The sequence below is a fragment of the Plecotus auritus genome (assembly GCF_963455305.1).
Source record: "Plecotus auritus genome assembly, chromosome: 1".
Taxonomy (NCBI): domain Eukaryota; kingdom Metazoa; phylum Chordata; class Mammalia; order Chiroptera; family Vespertilionidae; genus Plecotus; species Plecotus auritus.
Window position 1 is genome coordinate 40797765 of NC_137770.1, and position 21811 is coordinate 40819575.

At 37.4% G+C, this 21811-nt stretch overlaps 1 protein-coding gene and 1 pseudogene across 5 annotated transcripts in view; both read right to left on the reverse strand.

Moving 5' to 3' along the window:
• TMEM260 (transmembrane protein 260) overlaps positions 1–19613 on the reverse strand; it is a 59258-nt gene extending 39645 nt beyond the window's left edge. For 2 of the 4 annotated variants that reach the window (XR_013961307.1, XM_080682052.1), the window contains exons 1-3: positions 19351–19604; positions 12957–12988; positions 12074–12225 (exon numbers count right to left, since the gene is read on the reverse strand). Coding sequence is in view for 3 of the 4 variants with exons in the window: in XM_080682052.1 (XP_080538178.1) it covers positions 12074–12225; positions 12957–12988; positions 19351–19510 (344 nt within the window). In the remaining variant the exon portion in view is untranslated. Of the gene's footprint in view, positions 1–12073; positions 12226–12956; positions 12989–19350 lie in introns of all 4 variants that reach the window. The other 2 variants (XM_080682051.1, XM_080682050.1) reach the window with 2 other exon arrangements.
• Positions 13673–14122, reverse strand: LOC308253716 (large ribosomal subunit protein eL32-like; annotated as a pseudogene). The gene has a single exon. The product of its transcript is annotated as a large ribosomal subunit protein eL32-like (transcript).
• Positions 19614–21811: the final 2198 nt, after the last annotated feature.

Sequence of the window (21811 nt, forward strand, 5' to 3'; positions counted from 1 at the left end):
TTTCAATGTTAACACGTGCAAAACTAATTTCTCATCCTCTTCCCTGAAATGGCTCCTGCTCTTAGGTTCTTTTAGTGATTTTCATTATCTACCTAGTTATCTAAAATAAGAAACCTAGGAGTCACCACCAAAGTTCCCTTCCCTCTCTCCCTGTTGAACACCTCACACCCTGCCAATTTTACTTCACGAACATTTTTAAAAACTCATCCTCTTGTCTCCATCCATACCACCACTGCCCTATTTCAGCTATTACCATCACCTCAGGCTCACACCAGTGCCAAAAGCTTTGTACACTGTCTGCCTCCACTCCTAGGCCCACCATTGCCACCAGAGTGAGGGATCTAAAACTTACCGGAACTTGTACTTTTCTGTCTCCAACCCTTTAACACGTCTTCTTTGATTATCAAACACTATAAGCTCCTCATCATGATACACAAGACCTTTTATGATCGGATCTCAGCTCACCCATAGCTTCATTTTTTTATATAGCCCATCTCACACTTTGTGTTTCAGCAACACTAAATGACTTGTAAGTCTCTGCACTTATGAGCTCTCTCTCTCCATCTCTGGGTTTCTCTGCACATGAGGTTCCCTGTATCCAGAATAGTTTTGTCTTCACTTGGGCAATTCCCACTGATTGTTTACAACTCAGCATAAGTATCACCTTTCCAAGAAGTGCGGCCTACTTTTGAAGACTATGGTTGTTGCCCTTTTTCCAGATTCACATTAAATATATTAAATAGGTACTGGATAGACATTTTTCTGTATTTCTAAATAAAATCCTGAAGAATAGAAATGTTTAACTGTAACCAAATGAAAACATAGTAAGGAAACCAGATTTGAGGAACTTACGATTCTCTAAATAGTGTATTACAGAGGCAACAGAATTATTTTTGGGCCACTGATACCAGAATAGCCATGTCAACATATTAGTGCATTTTTAAAATTAAAAGTATGACTGAAATAAATAAATAAATAAATACATACATACATACATACATACACACACACACACACACATATATATATATATATGGGATATGTGTGTGTGTCCTAGGAAAGCTATTTGATTTTTGAAACTAAATGTTTTCATACACACACACACACTAGAGGCACGCACCCTTTCCAATCTGGGACATCTCTTTCACAATCCAGGACTGCTGGCTCCCAACCACTCACCTGCCTGTCTGCCTGACTGCCCCTAACCACTTCTGCCTGCCAGCCTGATCACCCCCTAACCACTCCCCTGCCAGCCTGATCGACGCCTAACTGCTCCCCTGCTGGCCCGATTGCCCCTAACTGCCCTCCCTGCCAGCCTGGTCACTCCCAACTGCCCTCCCCTGCTGGCCTGGTCACCCCTAATTTCCCTCCCTTGCCAGCCTGGTCACCCCTAACTGCCCTCCCTTGCAGGCCTGGTGCCTCCCAACTGCCCTCCCTGCAGGCCTGATCGCCCACAACTGCCCTCCCCTGCTGGCCTGACCTCCCATAACTGCCCTCCCCTGCTGGCCATCTTGTGGGGGCCATCTTGTGTCCACATGGGGGCAACCATCTTTGACCACATGGGGGCAGCCAACTTGTGTGTTGGAGTGACAGTCAATTTACATATTCCCTCTTTATTATATAGGATATATATATATATATATATATACACTTCAGTCATACTTTATCTTTAATTTTAAATAGCAAGAGTTTCTGTTTACTTCAACCTAAGTCAATTCACTTCCAAATAATGCTTTATAAAATTACTTCTGCCATTATCTAGAAATTCAACTTTTTTCAATTGTAAAAAGTGGAAAGGAAAAGGAAAGATGTTATATATTGGGGTAAATTTTGTTTCTTTTAAGAGCTACATCCTATATCATTGCTATCCTTTACTGTTATAAAAGTGGTGTCTTAGTAACAAAATTAGGGGGAAATTGAAGGATTCATTTTTATTTTTTTACTTAAATTTTTTTAATTAAGTGGCTTCCATATGGATATATCTTACAGATACTAAGGAATAATCATTTCAGCATTCTGTACTTTAATTCAAGTGTTTCAATATTCTTTCAGCAAGAGTATAGAAATTACAATTTACTTAAAAAGCATTTTTTCATATTGCAATTTATCCCTTGTCTATAACATAAATATTTCAAAGGGGATGATAAATAAAATACAGAAGGTTCAATTACTCATATTGCCTTCCACATACTGCTATGTAAAGGAAGTCTTTACATTTTCTCAAATTTTTATGTTAAACAAAATACCTCAGAATTTCCATCTTATACCTTATTGAACCAAATATCAATGAACCTTCCCTATCGGTAAGCCATGTGAATTTGAGATAGAAGAAGATATTAAATGTGGAGTAAAAATGATGCTAAGAGATGCTGTAAAAATCACTTTGATGAAAATGTCTGAGACTAATCTAGTCTTAAACTTGTTGAGCAAATGAGGTGATGGAATAGGCATTTTTATTATCTATTTATTTATGAGTTTTTAAAGAAAGGTATAAATCCTATGAATCTACAGAATTCCTAGAGCCTACAATTAATCCATTACCTGTTTTGATTGCTGGGGCCTTTGTTATCCTAGGATCCAATGAGAATCCCTCTCAATGAAGGGTGTCTTGGAGTGAATGATTAAAGAAGTTAGCTGTAATCTAACTCTTTGGGAGAATAATTCTAACCAGAACACATGCTCTATAAAATTTTTATTTTCCTGAAAAGGCTACAACATATATTTATAACATTCTTTGGGAAAGTTAAATTGTATAAGTAGAGTGAAATACTATTCACAAATCTGACTGCATATCATACTGTTCAATTAATTGGTAGTACAAATTTCTGGTTAAGTAATTTTTTTTTTAGAAATATATAGAAGGAATGTCCAATCTCACATTATTATTTAAACACTAGAGGCCTGGTGCATGAATTCGTGCATGGGTGGGATCCCTTGGCCTGGCCAGTGATCAAGGCCTATGGCGGGGGGGGGGGGGGGGGGGGGAGGTGCGGCTGGCAGGGGAGAGGGACTGCGGGAGGTTGGCTGGTGGTCCCCCGATCAGGGTCGGCCGGGCGGGGGGGGGGGGGGGGAGGAAGGGCCGCGGGAGGTTGGTATAGGAGCACACTGACCACCAGAGGGCAGCTCCTGCGTTCAGCGTCTGCCCCCTGGTGGTCAGTGCATGTCATAGTGACTGGTCGACCAGTTGTTCCAGTCATTCTGGTCGTTCCAGTCATTCGGTCGTAACAGTCGCTTAGGCTTTTATATATATAGATAAATTTTAAATAAAATTGCTGTTCTGAGGCCACAAAATGAGCTGTTTGATATCATCCATAAAGTCAAATGTACAGACAGACTATACATATATGTGATCCTCAAATAAGACTATTGTGATCTACCCAGAGACTAAATCTGATGTTGGTTTTTCAATTGAAATGACATAATCAGAAGCATCTTTGTGTTTTCACTTGGCAATCCAGGAGCTCTACTTTCAATGTTCCTTTTATTGTTTTAAATAAATGTGCTTAATAGTTATTTTTTAAAAGGCAACCGATAAATAAGTTTATTTATCTACACTTAGTGTGTAGAGTGGCATTTTGAAATTAAAACACACATTTTTCAACTGAAATTGATAAAATACTTCAACAAAACTAATAGTAAACTGGAGAAAGAAAAAAAATTCAAATGCGATTGTGAATAAAATAAAGTCTTTTCACCAGAACTCACCTCTAAATTGCCAAATAGTCTAAACTATTTTCCATGTTAACTTAAGAACACCTTGTGATAAATTAGATATAAGATGAGAAAAAATGTTTTCTATTCTCAACCTAATTCTCATAGAACCTCACAGAAGAAGCTCAAGGGAGACATTCCTTCAAATGAAATATATATTTTTAGAATCTAACCTGACTTACAGAGATAACATCTAATGAGGCTATATGAAGATCACACTTCAAACACCATTACTATGATTATTAGTAACGCAATATTATATTGTAAAAGACACATGAATACTAACAATGAAAAGCAAATTTTTACATTGTTACAGAGGTATGCTGAATTTCAAGGTCTCATACTAACAGAGTAAATCAATTATATGGATGATTCAAAATAGCAAATAATCCAAAATGTATTGAAATATCTCCTATTTTATTTTTTTTAATATATTTTATTGATTTTTTACAGAGAGGAAGGGAGAGGGATAGTTAGAAACATCAATGAGAGAGAAACATCAATCAGCTGCCTCCTGCACAACCCCTACTGGGGATGTGCCTGCAACCAAGGTACATGCCCTTGACCGGAATTGAACCTGGGACCTTTCAGTCCACAGGCCGACACTCTATCTGTGGAGCCAAACCGGCCAGGGCAAAGTATCTCTTATTTTATATAAAAATATATTTATATTAACATTGTATTTATTACATATTTATTTTTTAAATATAAAATCTATTTTGCAGTATATGTGCAGTAAATGCATCTACCTAATTGCTTTTTACTTGGGTTGACACTAAAATCATGCAGCTCATGTTCTAAGACAGCAACTGGTTAGTCAATGTGGAAAGATACACCAAGAGTATGATAGTTGTGTGGGAAGGGTGATCAAGCATTTAAAATTTCACCCAGATAATGCAAATGACAGAGATTCTCCACTGGGGGGCGGAGATGGGGTAAGGAACACGTGATGCTATTAAGAGCATCCTAACAAATGTGACGTTCAGAATTCCATGGTTAAAACATAACTGCCTTCTCTTTAGTCCACAAAATCCATGAGACCTAGGTAAGATGCCTTAGAGAGGTACTGATTGTGCAATAGTTTTCTCACTGATGGAAAACTATTCATCTGTTGACATAGTGGATAAATCAGGAGGTTGCAATTTACACCACTGACACAGGTTGCTATTGATGATAAATACATTTTTCTTTCCACCAACCCTCCATCAAAGGGCAAGTAACAGAAACCTGAGATTCTTTCAGAACACTTATTTGACGTGCTTCATAAAATCCACAAATGTATTTGTCTGCGATGTTACTTGCATGCAAAGAATCCAACATGGAGAGTACACTACCGTCCTTCTACATGGAAAACTCCTTGAAGTAAGTGGAGTTGAGTAGAAAGGCCACAAAGCAGGATCTGGGCACTATTGGTAAATAAATTACTCTTAGTGTCAACTCATATCGACGACTAAAAAAATGCATTGGATTACAGTGTGGTAAAACAAGATACAATTAATAGCAAGTCTACCACCTCCATACTCCCAAGTTCTTATCTTTCTGGGCCTTATTCATGAAAATTATATAAATGTTACCTTCTGGCTCATTCACATAATCAACACCCATATATTTATCTCTTCAGTGTACCTGGAGAATAGTCAAAGTGGGAAGCTAAGCTACTGAAAAAAAGGTGCACTGCTGAACCTTTCTCTCTCCTTGGCAGTTAACTCAGCATCTGACAAATACACACTGAGCATCTACTATGTGCCAGGTAGTCTGTAGGCAAATTATAGTCAGTGGCCATTTAGAGAGCAGTACAATCTAAATTTTTTCCTTTCATTTTCAAGTTTAGATTTAATGAACATAAATCAATAATTTAGGACATGGTGTATTAAAGTTATATCTATCTCCAAAGCCACCACCATGGCACCTAAAAAATGCCAAACATTTCCATCTTTAAAATAAATTTGCAAATAAGTCTTTTTTTTTCCACATTTCATAAAAATTTACTTTCACTCCAGATAAAATCCTACCAAGGTTTGTTTTATTTCATGAGACTCAATCAAAAGGAAAAGAATTGTTCTACCCTGAATTTTCAGCTACATGAATATCAACCACCAATACACAAAAAGGAAAAGTACAAAGTATTAGTTCTGATTTTAAACCACTGAGTAAAATTGGAGGTAAAAATGTAAAAGCTTTCAAAACAAGAAGAGGAAAAAGCACCACTGAAATGGAGGGAATAAGATTATGAATAGCTTCCATAAATAAAATGCAATCACACTTTCCATTACAAGTAAGATTTATGCATTAACCAATAAATGAGAAAGCTATTCATTTCATAGCTTAGAACAATTCACTTTATTATATCCCATCAACTTATACCTGAATATCTAAAAGAAAAACACTGGACTGGGCTTTATAGAAATCACCATCATTTACTTTACATTTTACTAAGTGTTCATGGTATGCCAAATAACCTGCACAACGGGAGGCATTATCTTCTTAAGCACAACCTAGTTTAAAATAACTCCCAAATTACAGATTTTTGACAATATTGTTTGAAATGTTTAAAAACACACACGACCTCAATATTAGCTTGGTACTCAATCTTGATAGTGTGTTTTGTATTCAGTAGCAAAATCGAAATTGGTTGAAAGTATATTCCAGCATATTAGTCTCAAAGGCATTGGCCAACGCATCATAGTAAGTCCTTTTTAACTCAAAACTTAGAAAATGCTGCATAATTTTTAAGTGTTAAGATCCTAAAGGTGTATGAGTAAACTTAAAAGATTGAAATAATAAAACCAACAAAATGAGGATATTAAACTACTTTCACTAGCAACCCTAATCAACTTAATAAACAATAGAAAATTAGCATTCAGTAGTCTTGTTATGCAAAGTTACAAGTACATCTTAACATTTGAAATCATCAAGCCTGTTTTTTACTGCTATGGCTTTGAAAAGCAGCAAATCTATAGGAGTTATGATCTGTAATTTTATTTGTAGTTTTAAGAAATATATGCATTTATTATTATAGCCATAATGACTGATGACTAGTTCCAGTGGCAAAATCTCGGCAGGAAACAGATTTAGCAATTTAAATGTTTTATAAGTTTTTGTAATTGAGGAAACTTTTCATAATCTGACATTTGTTAAAACCACTTATTAGAAATTATGCAGCACAGTAGCTGTGGAAATATGAGCTAGCTTCACAATTATAAAGTCAGCCTATGTAGCCCTTTCCTATTGTATATAGTGGCATAAACCCCACGGCGGCCTATCAGCTAACTGGCAGGCAGGGGGCTGCTCTATTCAAAGTGAGAGATACAAGCTGCAGGGCAAAAACCTGGCAGCTCCCATCTGACCCCACAATCCCCTACTGGTGACAGCTCCAAGCTCCATGGCAAATTAGGCCTTCTCATATTACAATTGGAGAAGACAGATTCCATTAGCAGTATCTGAAATTGAGTGGAGAGCTGCACTGTTATCAGACTTGACTCATAAGCACTGCTATTAATCAGAGCTATGATAGCATTTATATATTTCAAGCTATCTGCTGCCGCTGTGATATTCTGCTACAAAGGGTTGATGGGACTTAGGAAAGTGAACAATAGAGCTTTCTGGGAAAAGCAGAGTAAATCAAGAAAGTCTATGACTTCCGTACATTCTGAAGGGATTGTGGTTTACATAAATTTTCTCCCAATTGGAGATTGAGCTCTTCCTCATCTTACACATGGGATTTAGTTGTCACTCAATGGTAACAGCTGTGAAAAGGTGAAGCGGCCCACCGCTCAGAATATTGCCTTCGCTTTTAAAGCAATTAACCCATGAACAGGAGGATACCTGGTGATATCAAAGGGATTAGGCCAGGCGGTGCATTATTAACATTTCCTTGAACTAATTCTAACTCTGACTAGCTGTCAGAAAAGACTCTACAGACTTAAAAAAGAGTTTTTGCCCTGCTTTTTTCCCTTCAAAATGAAGTGCTGCTATTTGAGCCTAATATGTCCCTCTACTTATAAGAAAATGCAAATGAACCAAGCTCTTAATATGCTTACCCAGTCTGAGTCAATGCAATTTTAATACAAATATGAGAGAAATATGTGATCAATTAACCAGGGATCAAGACAGATATTTCTCCTGAATGGAAATTAATGCTCCAGTACTTTTCATTCTTCTTCAACTACAAAAACTTGGTGACTATTTGTTACTTATGCATAGTTACCTCTGAAATTAGGCAGAGTTTCACATTATTCTCTACCGCAATCATCTAGAATACTCTTTGAGTTGGAAAATCCAAATGTCCCTTAAGCAGAAGATTCTACATTCTCTAAGGTATGCCATTTTTCTATTCTTTATTGAATGGAATCTTAGCTGAAACTATAAGAATAGCAGACACAGTGCTCAGAATCAAGTGTTCTTTTTCCTAATCAAATTAATTTTTAGCAGCAGCATAATGTTTAGAAACATGTAACTTATAAAAAATTAAATACCCCATAAATAAAATAATGGCACAAAATGATTTGCCAGAAGATATTTAAATATTACTGGTTAGTTGTAGGTTCTTTGTAGTAAATAGGCATAGTTTCCATATACCTTTAATTATTATTAATATTCATATGTTCTAGGTAACCTGCTTGACATTAAAAGATCTGATTTCTTACTGTGCAATATTAATGGCCTCAGAAAGTTTTTTAGTGCAAGTTTCCTGAAACAGTGCCTTTTAGAGAAAATATTTAAAAAATGCTGCCTGTTTAAAGGTTGGTAATTTTGTCTTTCTTTAAAATAAGCACTGAATTTTGATTATAAAGACTAAAACAAGTTTACACTCGACTCACCTGGATGCTCAACAAATATTGCTGAATCAATCCTTCTATAGCTCCTTTTGGCCCCTAACAGTTTGAAAAGGATATGCTGACTCTCAAACCTGTTGAAACTATACTCCCTGCCTTGTAGCAACCAAAGTAAGTGATAGAAGATATGCCCTCATCTGAGATCATAAACAATTTAAATTTTTCCCGAGGTAAAGAATTTTTATGCGTTGCTATCCATTCTCTTTTAGTGATACCAGGATATATGAAATGTAAGCACACTGATGTTTAATGATAGTGATTTCAGTATTCCTTCCTTATTAGTATATAGGACCTAGTCTTATGTTTCTTAGGAAATAAGTTTGAAATTCAAATACAAGGCAATGCTAAGTGGTGTTCATATTAGTGATTTACATTTTCTATAACTTTTTTTATGTTATACTAATGGGTTTGTGAATTTCAAATTTAACACTTTAAATATCATACAATCAAACTCAAAAATCATTTACTTTAATGGCCTTAAAAAAAAGAAAATCTCAGTTACTATAAAACACTAACTGTATTACAGTCTTAAATGCACAGATGCACACATTAATAAAATGAATTCTATGTAATATAAATTAAATGTATTACATTAAACTCCCTTAACATAAGGCATGCTTAAAAATACCCCAGAAGGGGACAATACATAAATACATACAGAAACAACTGGCACAGTCTTACTATTTTTAATTCAATAAACTACAGTGATACAGATAGCTTTCAATGTGCTGTTTTACTCCTATGCTTTCCACATTAGGGCAAAGCAAATATATAAATGAGTTCTTGCCAACCACTAGAAAAGATTGACAAAAAAATGCAGTGTTAATGACATCTTACTGCTTTTAAAAGCAAGAGAAAGATGGAAGAAAGGCAAAAATTACATAGTAATTGGAAACAACGAATAAATCGGTCTCTCAATCAAGTCATGTTTACTGCAAAAAATGGAGCTTTTTACATCAACACATTTAAACAGAAATTTGCTTTTGAAATACAATCTTTGTTTAAAAGGTACAGAAGGTCTTTATGTCCACCCAAGAGCTAAATATAGTGAATGCCATGTGAACAATTACCTGAAAAAAACCCAAACCTGTTAAAAGAATTAATTTACTGCACACCAGTCAGCATTAATCCCATATGTACAGTAATCTTCTCTTAAGTGACAGGAAAAAAAGAATAAAACAGCTTCCTGGATCAAAACTCCTCAATATGTAACAACAAAACAGAATGATGATTTGGTGTATAAATGAATAAAGTAGTGAAATGTCTCCTCAACGAATTCTGATAAAGGAGTCAACCTGTAAAGGAATACATTTACTGTATGGTGGGGCTAGAAAAAAGCCGTCACCGTAATGGCTGTACCAAAATTGCATCCTGCTGTTGGGTTTATATTCACAGAAGCAAGGTTTTAAAGGTTAAGTTCAGGTCATACAACAAATGAAATTGTAACAAGCCAGCTGACATTGTATAATGTCTTCTTCCACTCAATCAATAGGCTACTGTTAGTCCTATTACCATAGAGATGGCTTGCTCTTTCCTGAAGGGTGTCTATTGTTTGACAAAGCAGATTTGCCACTTGAACTAGGTTGCTCCCAAAGGACGTGTACCTTGTCAATTATTTGTATTCAAAATAATGAAGTATTTTCATATTAAAATGCATGTAAGAGATAATATTGTTAGATCCCTTTTCTGAAAGAAAGCAACTTTTTCAAAGTACTATATTACTAAAACAACTTAAATATTCAGTTTATCATATTGAGTTTTTGGTTTAAAACATGTAACAGCAAGTACATAAATTTATCACCAAGACTATATATTAAAAGAAAAGGGTTATAGACTAGTGTGCTAATCCAAAACCCATTATAGACAAGCATAATAATAAAAGCTATTTTAAAATCTAGAAAACTCAAAGGGAAATTATTGTCCAGAACTATTTGGATTCTATAAAGATAAGGATTTTTACATATGATTTTTAGTGTTTTTCATGTAGAACAGCATCAACAATTCATATACTGAAAAATATGGAAAAGTTTTAGAAAGCAAAGCTCTTTATTTGCATAAAAGCTATTTATAGCCACACAGCATTTAAACATATGTATCTGTTATAGAAATAATCTAAAATACAGATGAACTACCTAAATACAAGTATTAATTTTCTTTAAATGTCTGTCTTAAGTGTCTTGTGAAAATTAATAACTCACACATTCAATACAAAACAGGTAAGTCTAAATTTCAACCTGAATACTTAAAAATAAAAAAGATCAGTTTTCCTATCAACAGAAATAATGATAAATTCTTAATTATAAAAGACTCAGAAGGAGCAATCTAATAAATATTATTCTAATCATTTAGAAAAAGAAAATATTAATAACATTCATAATACAAATAAATCCAAGCAGAGATATTACTTTAAACATTTCATGCTTAAAAAATTGGCTATCACTGAAAACCTGTAAGACTGAAATATAAACAAATTAAATAATATAAATAAAAATTTAGTGAATGATCAACAATTATAACATCTGAATCTGAAAGCTTTCTACAAATAGATTTAAAAGTATAAAGTCATAATTATGTTAACTTTTACCTTACTATAAATAATTAAAAGAGAATTTAGAAAATAATTTAGCTTAGGGGCAATATTATGACTAATCAAAATGAAAATATTGGCCACCAAAATGACATTTGAAATTATGTCTGTTCAAATTCTACTATATTTACATACAAAAGTTATTTGTTTTATAATCAAACCTACAATAGTTTTTGAAAGAAGTGTTTTAATTTGGCGTTCCCTATGCAGGAAGTATAATTTGTATTTTTCACTCTAATCCTCTTAGGCACAGGTTAGACTGAGTTAAGAATGAAGGAAACAGAAATAGCAAAGACAAATGAGTTCACCAATATCCTAAACTAATGACCCGTTTTTTAAAAGCAGCGCTGTAGCCTTCAAAACTAAGAAAGCCTTCCATCAATGAAATAAGTGGGGTCTAATTTGCCTATTTTCCCTACAGCTATAATGGAACAAAGTGAAACCTTACTAAAACCACATCCCAAATGATTTCTTTAGTTAATAGCCTCATTTCAAAAGGTATACAACATGTGCATATTTAAATACAATAGAATTGGGTATTAGCTCTGAACCTGATAGGCAGCTGCCCATCAGCAATACCGTGAGTAATTAAAGGACACTTATCATTTACCCAAAGATGAACTTCATATGGTTGAGTTAAACTGGCCCATCTGCATTTTCATAAAACGACAAACCTTATTAGTTCTGCCTAACCAGAGAATTGTGATAATGAACTGGTGATACTTTCATGCCATTGTATGAAGCAGAATTAACTGTGTAATCATTTGGGGGTCAAATGCATATGAAATTACTATAAATTAAGAAAATGAAATCGCATGGGTGAATATTGAAAAACCATTCAAACGATAACAAAAATCATTTTTTAATGTATGTATTTGGGCTATAAGAAAATTACATCTCCAGTTAGTCAAAATGGATTTTAACTAATCAACTACTGTACCTGAAAACGGTGAAAAAAAGTAATGATGCAGCTGCTGCTCCAAATAAACCACACAGAAAATTGACTCGGTAGGCAACGGAGCCAAAAGGAAATAGTGTAATTGCCAGTTTAGCCACCAGAGTGAACAAAGGATAGCCAGGAGGATGGGCAACCTGCGGAAAAATTCACAACAGTTAGAAGGTTCTCATCTGGTAAAGGAAGGGTCACACTGGCTTTAACGGACAAGTAGCCCTTTCCTCAGGCAAGTATAAAGATTAAGAGCGAATGACTGTTTGAATAGTGGCTTTCTATTATAATCCTTTTGTGCCAATACAAATAAATATTTTCTTCAGTGGATTTGGCAGGGTCTATCACATGGTATGTCACCTAGAGAAAGGGTGACATATTTCATTGTCAATTCTTAAGCAGTTTGTTCTCTGGGTTCATAGTAGGTTAGGGTCATTTAAAAAGTCTATTGAAAAAAAAGAAGCAGGTTCTGAAATATCGTATTGGTGAGAAAGTTGAAAGACCACACTGCTACCGGATTACCACCATGCTGACAGTCCTAAGGTCTTGCCTAAAGGGATCATGCACCATAATAAAGTTTATTAAATAATAAACTTATTAAAAACTGTTAACCCGATTTATTTTATTCTCCACAGCTTATACAAAATTTTAGGGTGATAATAAGCCAGCTACTGTACATATAGTAAAGACTTTGCTTTATAATTTAGTGTAATTGGATTTAAAACTTAAAGTAAATTGTCATGTATTGAACTTATAAGTTACTAAAAACTGGGGTTTAAAAATAAATTAATCTACTTTATTCCATGCTTAATTAAACTTTCTTAATTCCTAAAACTGTTAATGAGAGCATTGATTAAACAATAAAACTAATACTTACTCCAAGCTCATGTGCGGCTGTGATCAGTTCCCCTGTGAAAAAATAATGTAAAACCAATAATGACTATTAGAAAATGACACTCCTCCAAAGTTTTCAAATTCCAAATGCTTGCATTGGGGTTTTGCATTAATTTGACCGGATAAAACTAAATCTGCAGAGATTTAACAGCGTGAATAGTCTAAGAATATTTTCCACCTTAGGTCTTATTGAATAAACTATCTTTGGTAGCTTTTAATAACTGGTCAGTAAAAAGAAGTGAATTCTATTTTTATGAAAATTCTTTTTTTCCCTCCTGAAAGTTGTACACACTTGCAAAATATTTTTTAAAACTCTTAGAGAGCATTAATGTAATATGCTATATTATCCCTCAAGAATTTAGTACAAAACTGTCTATAAAGATGTAACCGTATGAAATGTAGAATGTGCAGACATGTGAGGTTTGGACTCTCCAAAGAGTGTGCCATACTGCCCTACATCTGACATTTGAATACCTTCTCTACATTAATTAGGTTGCATACCTTTAAACAATTTCCACGTGTTTATTTGCTCCAGATTATTTTGGTAAACTCCGATTACCGTGATATATTTTTTCAAACTATTAAATCCTTATACTATTTACATAGCCCTCTAAAGTTCCTTGCCATTAGCAATTATTTTTAAAATTATAATGCATTAATTCAATGCCTGTTTTGTTAATATTGCTTTTTTGCAGAATTTTATGATTTTATTAACACAAATACAATGTGTACACAATCTGTCTGTTCATTTCCTTCGCTGCGCAGCCTGGCATTGGGACTGGTGATTCTGATGGCCAGCTGGGCTGCTCTTTCCATAACGGCTTCGAGGTTCTTTGAGGAGACGTTGTGAGCAATCTCAGCACAGTAAGATCTGCTGCACATCAGCAGCACTTCAAGCTCCTTGACGCTATGGACCAGGAACTTCCGAAAGCCACTGGGCAGGATACGCTTTGTTTTCCTGTTGCTCCCATAACCAATGTTGGGCATCAAGAGCTGGCCCTTGAATCTTCTACGCACCCTATTGTCCATGCCTCTGGGCTTCTGCCAGTTCCGCTTAATTTTGACGTATCGGTCTGACTAGTGCCAGATGAACTGCTTGGTCCTCTTTTTGACAATCTTGGGTTTCACCAGGGGTCTGAGGACCGCCATGGTGCCCAGTAGGAGATGGGCAATGCAGAGGAAGAGACTGTTTTGTTAATATTTTAAGTATCCAGAGCACAGGGACTATTTTTGACTCATCTGTGTATACTGTAATACTGTACAATGTAAGATATCAATCAACATTAATTGATGATTTATGAAAGTTTTATTATCTATTAGGAAGTGTATTAATGTTCAATTTCTATTCTTCAATGAATATCAATATTCTTAATTTTTACTGACTGCCCTAGCCACAGTGTAGACCTTTACCTTCTCTGGCTTGGACTACAATAGCATTGACCAATCTTCTATTTCAACTCCTCTTCATACTGAAATCACTTATTAAATGCCACCCCCATGCCTACTCCCCCAAACCCCAAAAGGCTAGATTATATCCCTCGTCTAAAATTTCTCAATGGCTGCTTTCTGCTTACTCAATAAAGTTCAGATTCCTCAGCGTGACATGAAAGCCCTCTATGGCTTCAAGTTCCCTTTACAAACCCATTCTCACCTCAGTCAAATCTGATGACCCACTGTTCCTCTGGAATGGTCCTCTTTCATGCTTCTTATCGCTCATTTTCTCACCTGGTATTCTCTTCTAAATCCTTCAAGGCCTAGTTCAATTGCCACCTTCTCGGTGACATGTCTCCTTACACATACCCCCTTCACAACTAACTCCCCCATCAGAATTGATCACTGCTTCCTTTTAGAACCTGCCTGAACCTCTATATTTAGCATTTGTTTAGATTGCCTTTTATTCTCATTAGTTGCTTCCATTTCTGTCTTTTCCACTAAGTTACAAATATTATTCTAACCACTTCAGGATCTTGTCAAGACATTGTAAGACACCTCTTACTCCTCTGGCCACATACACAGAGGTTGACTGACACCTATCACACTGTCGTCCTTGCTCCTCAGACACCCCTCTTAGGTAAATGACTGCTTACATCATGAAACCTCCATAAAAGCACCTAAAGACCGATACTGAAGATATTATTGAAGTCAATTACTTAAGGGCATATTTTAAGTTTTCTGGAGATATTAAAAAAAAAAACAAACCTTAAAAACTAAAGGTAATTTTTGTATCTTACATACTTTTCAAATAAATTGTTTATGATCTAAAAGTGTCTAAAATAACTGTTCCCTTTGTAACTATTGTCAAGTCTATAGTTTTGTTCTAGAATAAGATAGTTCTAATGTCTTTAGTCCAAAACTATGTTAACCAAATTTTTTGTTCTTAAATTTCTGTAGGTGTAATGAAGTACAGTGCAGTTCAAAATTTCAAGGCCACTAGTCATTCTCCTCCATTTAAAATGTTAACACTAACAAAAATAGCCCATTTTCTCTATTTATCATTAGAAAGTCAATATGCTGTTATTCTTTGCTGGTGTTCTGTTAGTATAAGGATGATTCTGGAATATGACAAACTTCCATCAACTCTTATCAAATATTAAACTAAAATCTATACAGAGAAGATACTACCATTCAAAGCAAAGCCTGTAACTGTATCTGTGATAAAGAGCTAAAGGGAAATATTACTCTTTTTTTGTTGTTAATCCTCACCAGAAGATATTTTTCCATTGATTTTTAGAGAGAGTGGGAGAGGGAAGAGACAGAGAGAAACATCAATGCGAGAGAGACACATCGATTGGTTGCCTCCTGCAAGCACCACGACCAGGGCTGAGGAACCTGCAACCAAGGTACGTGCCCTTGACCAGAATCGAACCTGGACCCTTCAGTATGCAGGCTGACGCTCTATCCACATTAGCCAAACTGGCTAGGGTGGGAAATATTACTCTTAAAATTATGTATGATAAAGAAAAGAAAGGACATGAACAGTCAAAAACAACAAAGAGCCTCCTGGGTCCTTGCTTCCTCCCAACCTTTCACACGACTGAAATTTAAGTCCTAATACCACCTGCAATCAGAATTATCTGGGTGCTTTATAAAAACGAAGATTTCTTGATCATCCCCCAAATCTACCTACGCTAAGACCCTCTGACATTGGGGCTGAATTTTCCCAGGCAATTCTGAAGTATATTCAAGTTTGAGAACCACAGCTTTTTGTCTTTCGTGATGAACCTCCTTCATGCTTCTTATCACTTGTCTGGGACACAAATGGGTAGCAAGCTCAGAATTGTTAGCAGATGCTTAATCATTAAAAATGAGTTCCTTTATACTATACATTTTATAGTAATTATATTGTCAAATATCAAGTCTGTTAAAGATGCTATTCAAATGTGAATTATTTTTCCCCAAGAATAACAAACTGACATGAAGCCTAGATTCTCACCCTCTCCTCCAAAGGACTGAGCACTCCTACCCATAAATCAACTATGTGTATCAAGTGGTACAAAAGATTGGCAAGGCCACACAATAGGATGGATTGATGGAGTATTGAAGACTTATCAGGAATAATAATACATGCTTTTTACTGGTTTTGAGATGGGTTGTTTATTGATATAAAATATATTTCATAAACACAAACATTCAAGGAGAACAGCCCATTCAACATAAAATTATCAAAGATATGATTATACAATTTATCATTCCCCAAAATGAACAAGAATACTAGAAGTGACTACTATTTAGCATCAAACTAAACAAATAAGAGCACCTAAAAAGTTTTTTGGTAACTCAAAGTGAATAGATAACTTTATTCTTTTGGGAAAAATTAAAACAGCATTAAGACAAGGCAACAATCAGATTTTAAACACTCTAAATATCACTATATATATGATGACGGATTTAACAAACAATTTATGAAAATGTTTGACAGAGAGTAAAGGGTAAGAGAGCATGTTTTAAAGTCAATCTTCTTGGATTCTTTCCTTTACTGCCCCTACTTTCTAGTTGGGTGACTCTGGACATTGCTTAGCTTTAGTTTTCTCATTTATAAAGATATTTATTTTTTCCATTGATTTCTAGAGGGAAGGGGGGAGAGAGAGAAACATCTACATGAGACACATGAATTGGTTGCCTCCTGCACCCTCCCCAGCCGGGGCTGGGGAACCTGCAACCGAGGTAAGTGCCCTTGACCAGGAATCAAACCTGAGACCCTTTGGTCTACCGGCCAATGCTCTAACCACTGAGCAACCTGCCAGGGCTATAAAGCTATTGATAGTAACTACCTTATAGTTATTGAAAGTAACTACCATATTGGTAGCTACTACCCCTAGTAGCTGGGAGGACTAAAATAACAATCCATGTAAAGCACTTAGAATTGTACCTGCACATAGCAAATGCTCAATAAGTATTAGTTACTATTATTCATCACCCCTCCCCCCCATATTTCAGTTTCATCAACCATGGTAAGTCCTGTCAGTGGTTTTCTTTTGGGAAAGGTACAGAACTACCCACAACCTGACTAATGCTCTCCAATGTCAAAATTCTCACAAAAATAAAGTTATTTCTCTTACTTAATAAAAACCTTGGAAGCATGGTAACTCCATTCCCCACTATACTCATGAAACCATCCTTCTACATGTTCAGTAGGACCTGAAAGAATAAAGGTAATGACTTGAAAATGGAATATCAAGGATCCTCCTGTGTGGTAGGCAGCCCTGAAGCCGACTCCTAAGGATCTCCACCTCCTGGTATTCTCACTGTATAATCCTCCCCCAGAGAGTGGGCTTGAGTTACGGACTAACTTCCATGATTAAAATAGGGCAATGGTATATCACTGCCAAGATTAAGTTACAAAATGATAAAGGGGCCTCTCTTCCTCCCGACAGAGGTTAGCTCACCCGGACCCACTTGGCAAAGAACTGGACTGAGCTTTGAATCAGTTCTCCCCAAGCTGAGCCTGGAGCGGACTGCAGGCCAGCCTACACCATGACCGCAACCTCGTCCTGAGGAAGAGCACCCAGATTCCGGATAAACATAAAATATGAGCGAAAAAATATTCGTTGTTTTAAGCAAGTATCTTGTTATGCAGCAAAGGTAACTACAGATTCACTATCTGAATATAGGGCACTGACAAAATTACTGGCCATTATTGGGCATTATTGCATGGTCACTCAAGTTGGCAGCAAAACAAAACCTATTTCTTGTTTCTTGGACCAAATGCAAAACAAGAATTCTCGTGATTTAAATGGCACATGAGTCATGGATTTCTTTTTAAGAGAAGTAGCTTGCTTTAAACTGCAACTTGACTTGCACTATTTTAAGTATTCTCCCCCAAATATTCTGCAAGGGTGGTTCCTATTCAATATTCATGAAAATTCCACCTCTTCCGTGGCCTTTCCTGACTAGCCATTCAGAAGGAGCCACTAGATTAAAAAAAAAAAAAAAAAAAAAAAAGCTGCGTGTAGTACATTTACACAATGGAATACTACTACTCCGCGGTAAACAAAAGGAGGACATCTTACTACCCTTTGCAACAACATGGAGCATGGACGGGTCTGGAGAGCATTATGCGAAGTGAAATAAGCCAGAGAAAGAGACACACCATATGATCTCGCTCATGTGTGAAACATAATGAACAAAATAGAACAAACGAAATAGAAACAGACTCATTGAAAACAGACTGACAGCTGTCAGAGGGGAGGGGATTGGAGGAGCTGGGTGAAAAAGGTGAAGGGATTAAACAAACAAACACTCCTGGACAAGGACAACAGTAAGGTGATTACTGAGGGAAAGCGGTGGTGTGGGGTGCGGGGAGGTAAAAGAGGGTAAAGAGGTAATAAGTGGTGATGGAAGGAGGCGTGACTTGGGGTGGTGAATAACAGTACAATATACAGATGATGTATTATAGAATCGTACACCTGAAACCTATATCATTTTATTAACCAATGTCACCCCAATAAATTCAATCGAAAGAGAATTAAAAAAAAAAAAAGCTACTAGCCACCCCTTCTCCATCACACTTCCCTCTCACTGTCAACATTATCCCCACTTAATAGGCAGCTCTTTATTTTGTAGTTCGCCTATCTCCCAGCACTAGAGTCCTCTCCACGATACCTGTTCACCTCTACTGCTAATGCCTTCTGCCTGGAGCACAACACGCAGCGGGAACTGAATGGGAATGGAAAGCAAAACTCAGGTCCAGAAAAATGAGCAGAGGAAGTGGAGAGTTCGGTCCGTCCCATCAGACGAAACTGACAAGCCCGGACTCAAAAGCCGGAGGACTAAAGAAATCACAGGAGGGAGGACGGAGGGCGCGATTGCCCAGACCTGGCAGGATGAGCGCAGACCCGGGGAGAGGGGCAGGAGGGGCGGCCCTGAGAGTACTTTACCCGCGTCTCCCCCGGGCACCGAGGGGGGCAGCGTGAGGGTGAACACTGCGGCCACGGCGGCGAACACGGCGACCCCGCCGCACAGGCCCGCGGAGCTCCGTGGCCCCGCTCGGGCTGCCCGCCCTGGGGCTGGGCCCCTGCCGTCGCTGTGGAGGCCCATAGGCCAGTAGGGAACCAGGAAGGGGGACTCAGGAGGCGAACCGGCGAGCCCACGGATTCCGGGCAGCACAGCACTCAACTTCCCACAGTGGGGAAAGCGCAGTGCGCGCGGCGGGGCAACTTCCGGGTCGGCCCTCCGCAGGCCGGACCGTACCCTCCACTGCCAGAGCGGGGGGTGGCAGGAAAATGCTGGGCCTTGCAAGGCCAGGCCCTGGGAGTGTTTTCACGCACTAGGGCTTACACAATTATAATGTGTTTTTGCAAATCTCATAATCTGGAACGTATTTCTCTTGAGAAGGCAATCCTGAGCACAAGTCTGCAGTCTCCATGGACATCCCCCCTTTCTCACTGACTTGGTAGGGTCTGACAGAGACAGAAGCTGGGGGGGAAACTGGAGTGAGGAAAGGCTGCTTCTGCCCCATCTGGTGTGGGGTGGAACTACACATGAGGACCAAGATTAGGAGCCCAGAGCCCCACGTTATAAAGCCAGGGGAAGTGTGCTTACAGCATGTGCAAGTAAATCCATAACTAATTTGATCGCTTGTGTTTACTACGATTGACTATAAGCAGTGTGCTAGTTATTAAATCGCTGAGTAATTTTCAGAGAGATTAAAATAAGCCAATGTTCTTTTTTTTTTCTTATGGCAAGAGGAAAACACAGCAGATGAGCTGAGAAACTTGAGTTTCTGCATTAATGCAAATAATTCATATCCAAATACTGTAGTGTTGTCTCCTACTTTTTTAAGGAAGAGGGGTATTTGGATGGAGTTTTGACCACCAAGTGAGAAATAGACACTGTCCTTCCCTACTAGCAGCATTGCATAAACCAATGGGGATTCTTGCACAAGCACATAGCACACTCTTAGTAAGATTTTTAAGCTTACATTTTACATTATTATAGCAGTTCTTCTGGAATGGGAGGGGAGGAGGGCAGCCTCTGTGAAATGTATCTCAAAGTACAATGAAGATCAGTGACCATCTAAAACTTGTTACAAGCAATCTGACAGGAACACAGTGACTCAGCTGTAAAGCAACATACATCTACACTGATTGGCGGTCATTGAGCCAGCACACCTTAATCTTTCTCAGGTACCTACATAATGCTTTCTCGCGTATATGGTGAGTCCCTGGAGGGCAGGAGCTGTGTGATAGGCTGCTCCTAAAATGGCTTCCAATGATCCCTGACTCCCGGTACAGCAGGTCCTCGGGTTACGTCAGAGATCCGTTCCTATGGCGCGACGTAATGCAATTTTCACCATAAGTTGGAACCCACCTACATAAGCACCTACATCACTCACATGGAGCACACACACAGCAGTAACGAAGTGAAACAGTAAAAAAAAAAAAAAGAAAGAAAGAAAGAAAGGAAGGAAGGAAGAAAAAAAGAAAGAAAGATAACAATTCCTGACCTTTACTTGTGGTAAATAAATAATAAAAAACATAAAGCACATATGTACATACGTCGAAATGATGGAACTTTTTAAATAAATAAATAAATAAATAAATAAATAAATAAATAAATGGGAGATGGCGACTTCACCACAAAAATCAACCATGGTAAGTCCTGTCAGTGGTATGCCAAGTCCAACGTAACCCGAGGACTGCCTGTATTCACTCCTTTGTGTAATCCTCTTCCACTGTATGCGGGCTGGATCTAGTGACTCCCCTCTAGCAACAGAATAAGACAACAGGTGGCTGTCACTTAGACTGACTTTCATCTGCCTTGCATGTTCTCTTGTGGTCACTACCTCTCTTGCTGACCCTGACGAATTCATCTACTGTGTTGTGAGCTGCTTGAGGTCCACATGGCATGGAACGGAGGGTCGCCTCCAACACACAGCCAGCAGGGATCTCAAGCCCAACCTGCAAGGAACTGAACCTGGCCGATGCCATTGGAAGGAGGCAGGAAATGTATCCTTTCCCAAATGGGCCTTGAGATGATGATAACTCCCCCAAGGCCTTGATTTCAGCTGGTGAGAATCCCGGATGCAGAGGACCCGGTGAGGCCTCACCCAGATTGCCGTCCTGCAGGAACTGGGAGGTAGTCACTGTTGTCGTTTTAGTCCCCTAAATTGTGGGGTAATTTGTTATTCAGCAACAGATTACTAAGACCGGCTCTATTCTGGTTTTTGTTTTTTTTTCCTACAAAAAATATGCCAATGAATAATACTGTCTGAGCCAAGTATATATTTCTTTCTTTTTTTTCTTTAATCCATTTTACCTTTTTCTTGTTTATGAGCTTTCTAAAAATGATAAATGTTTATCATGGCAAATTACTTTTAAAAAGGCATAATTATCATTT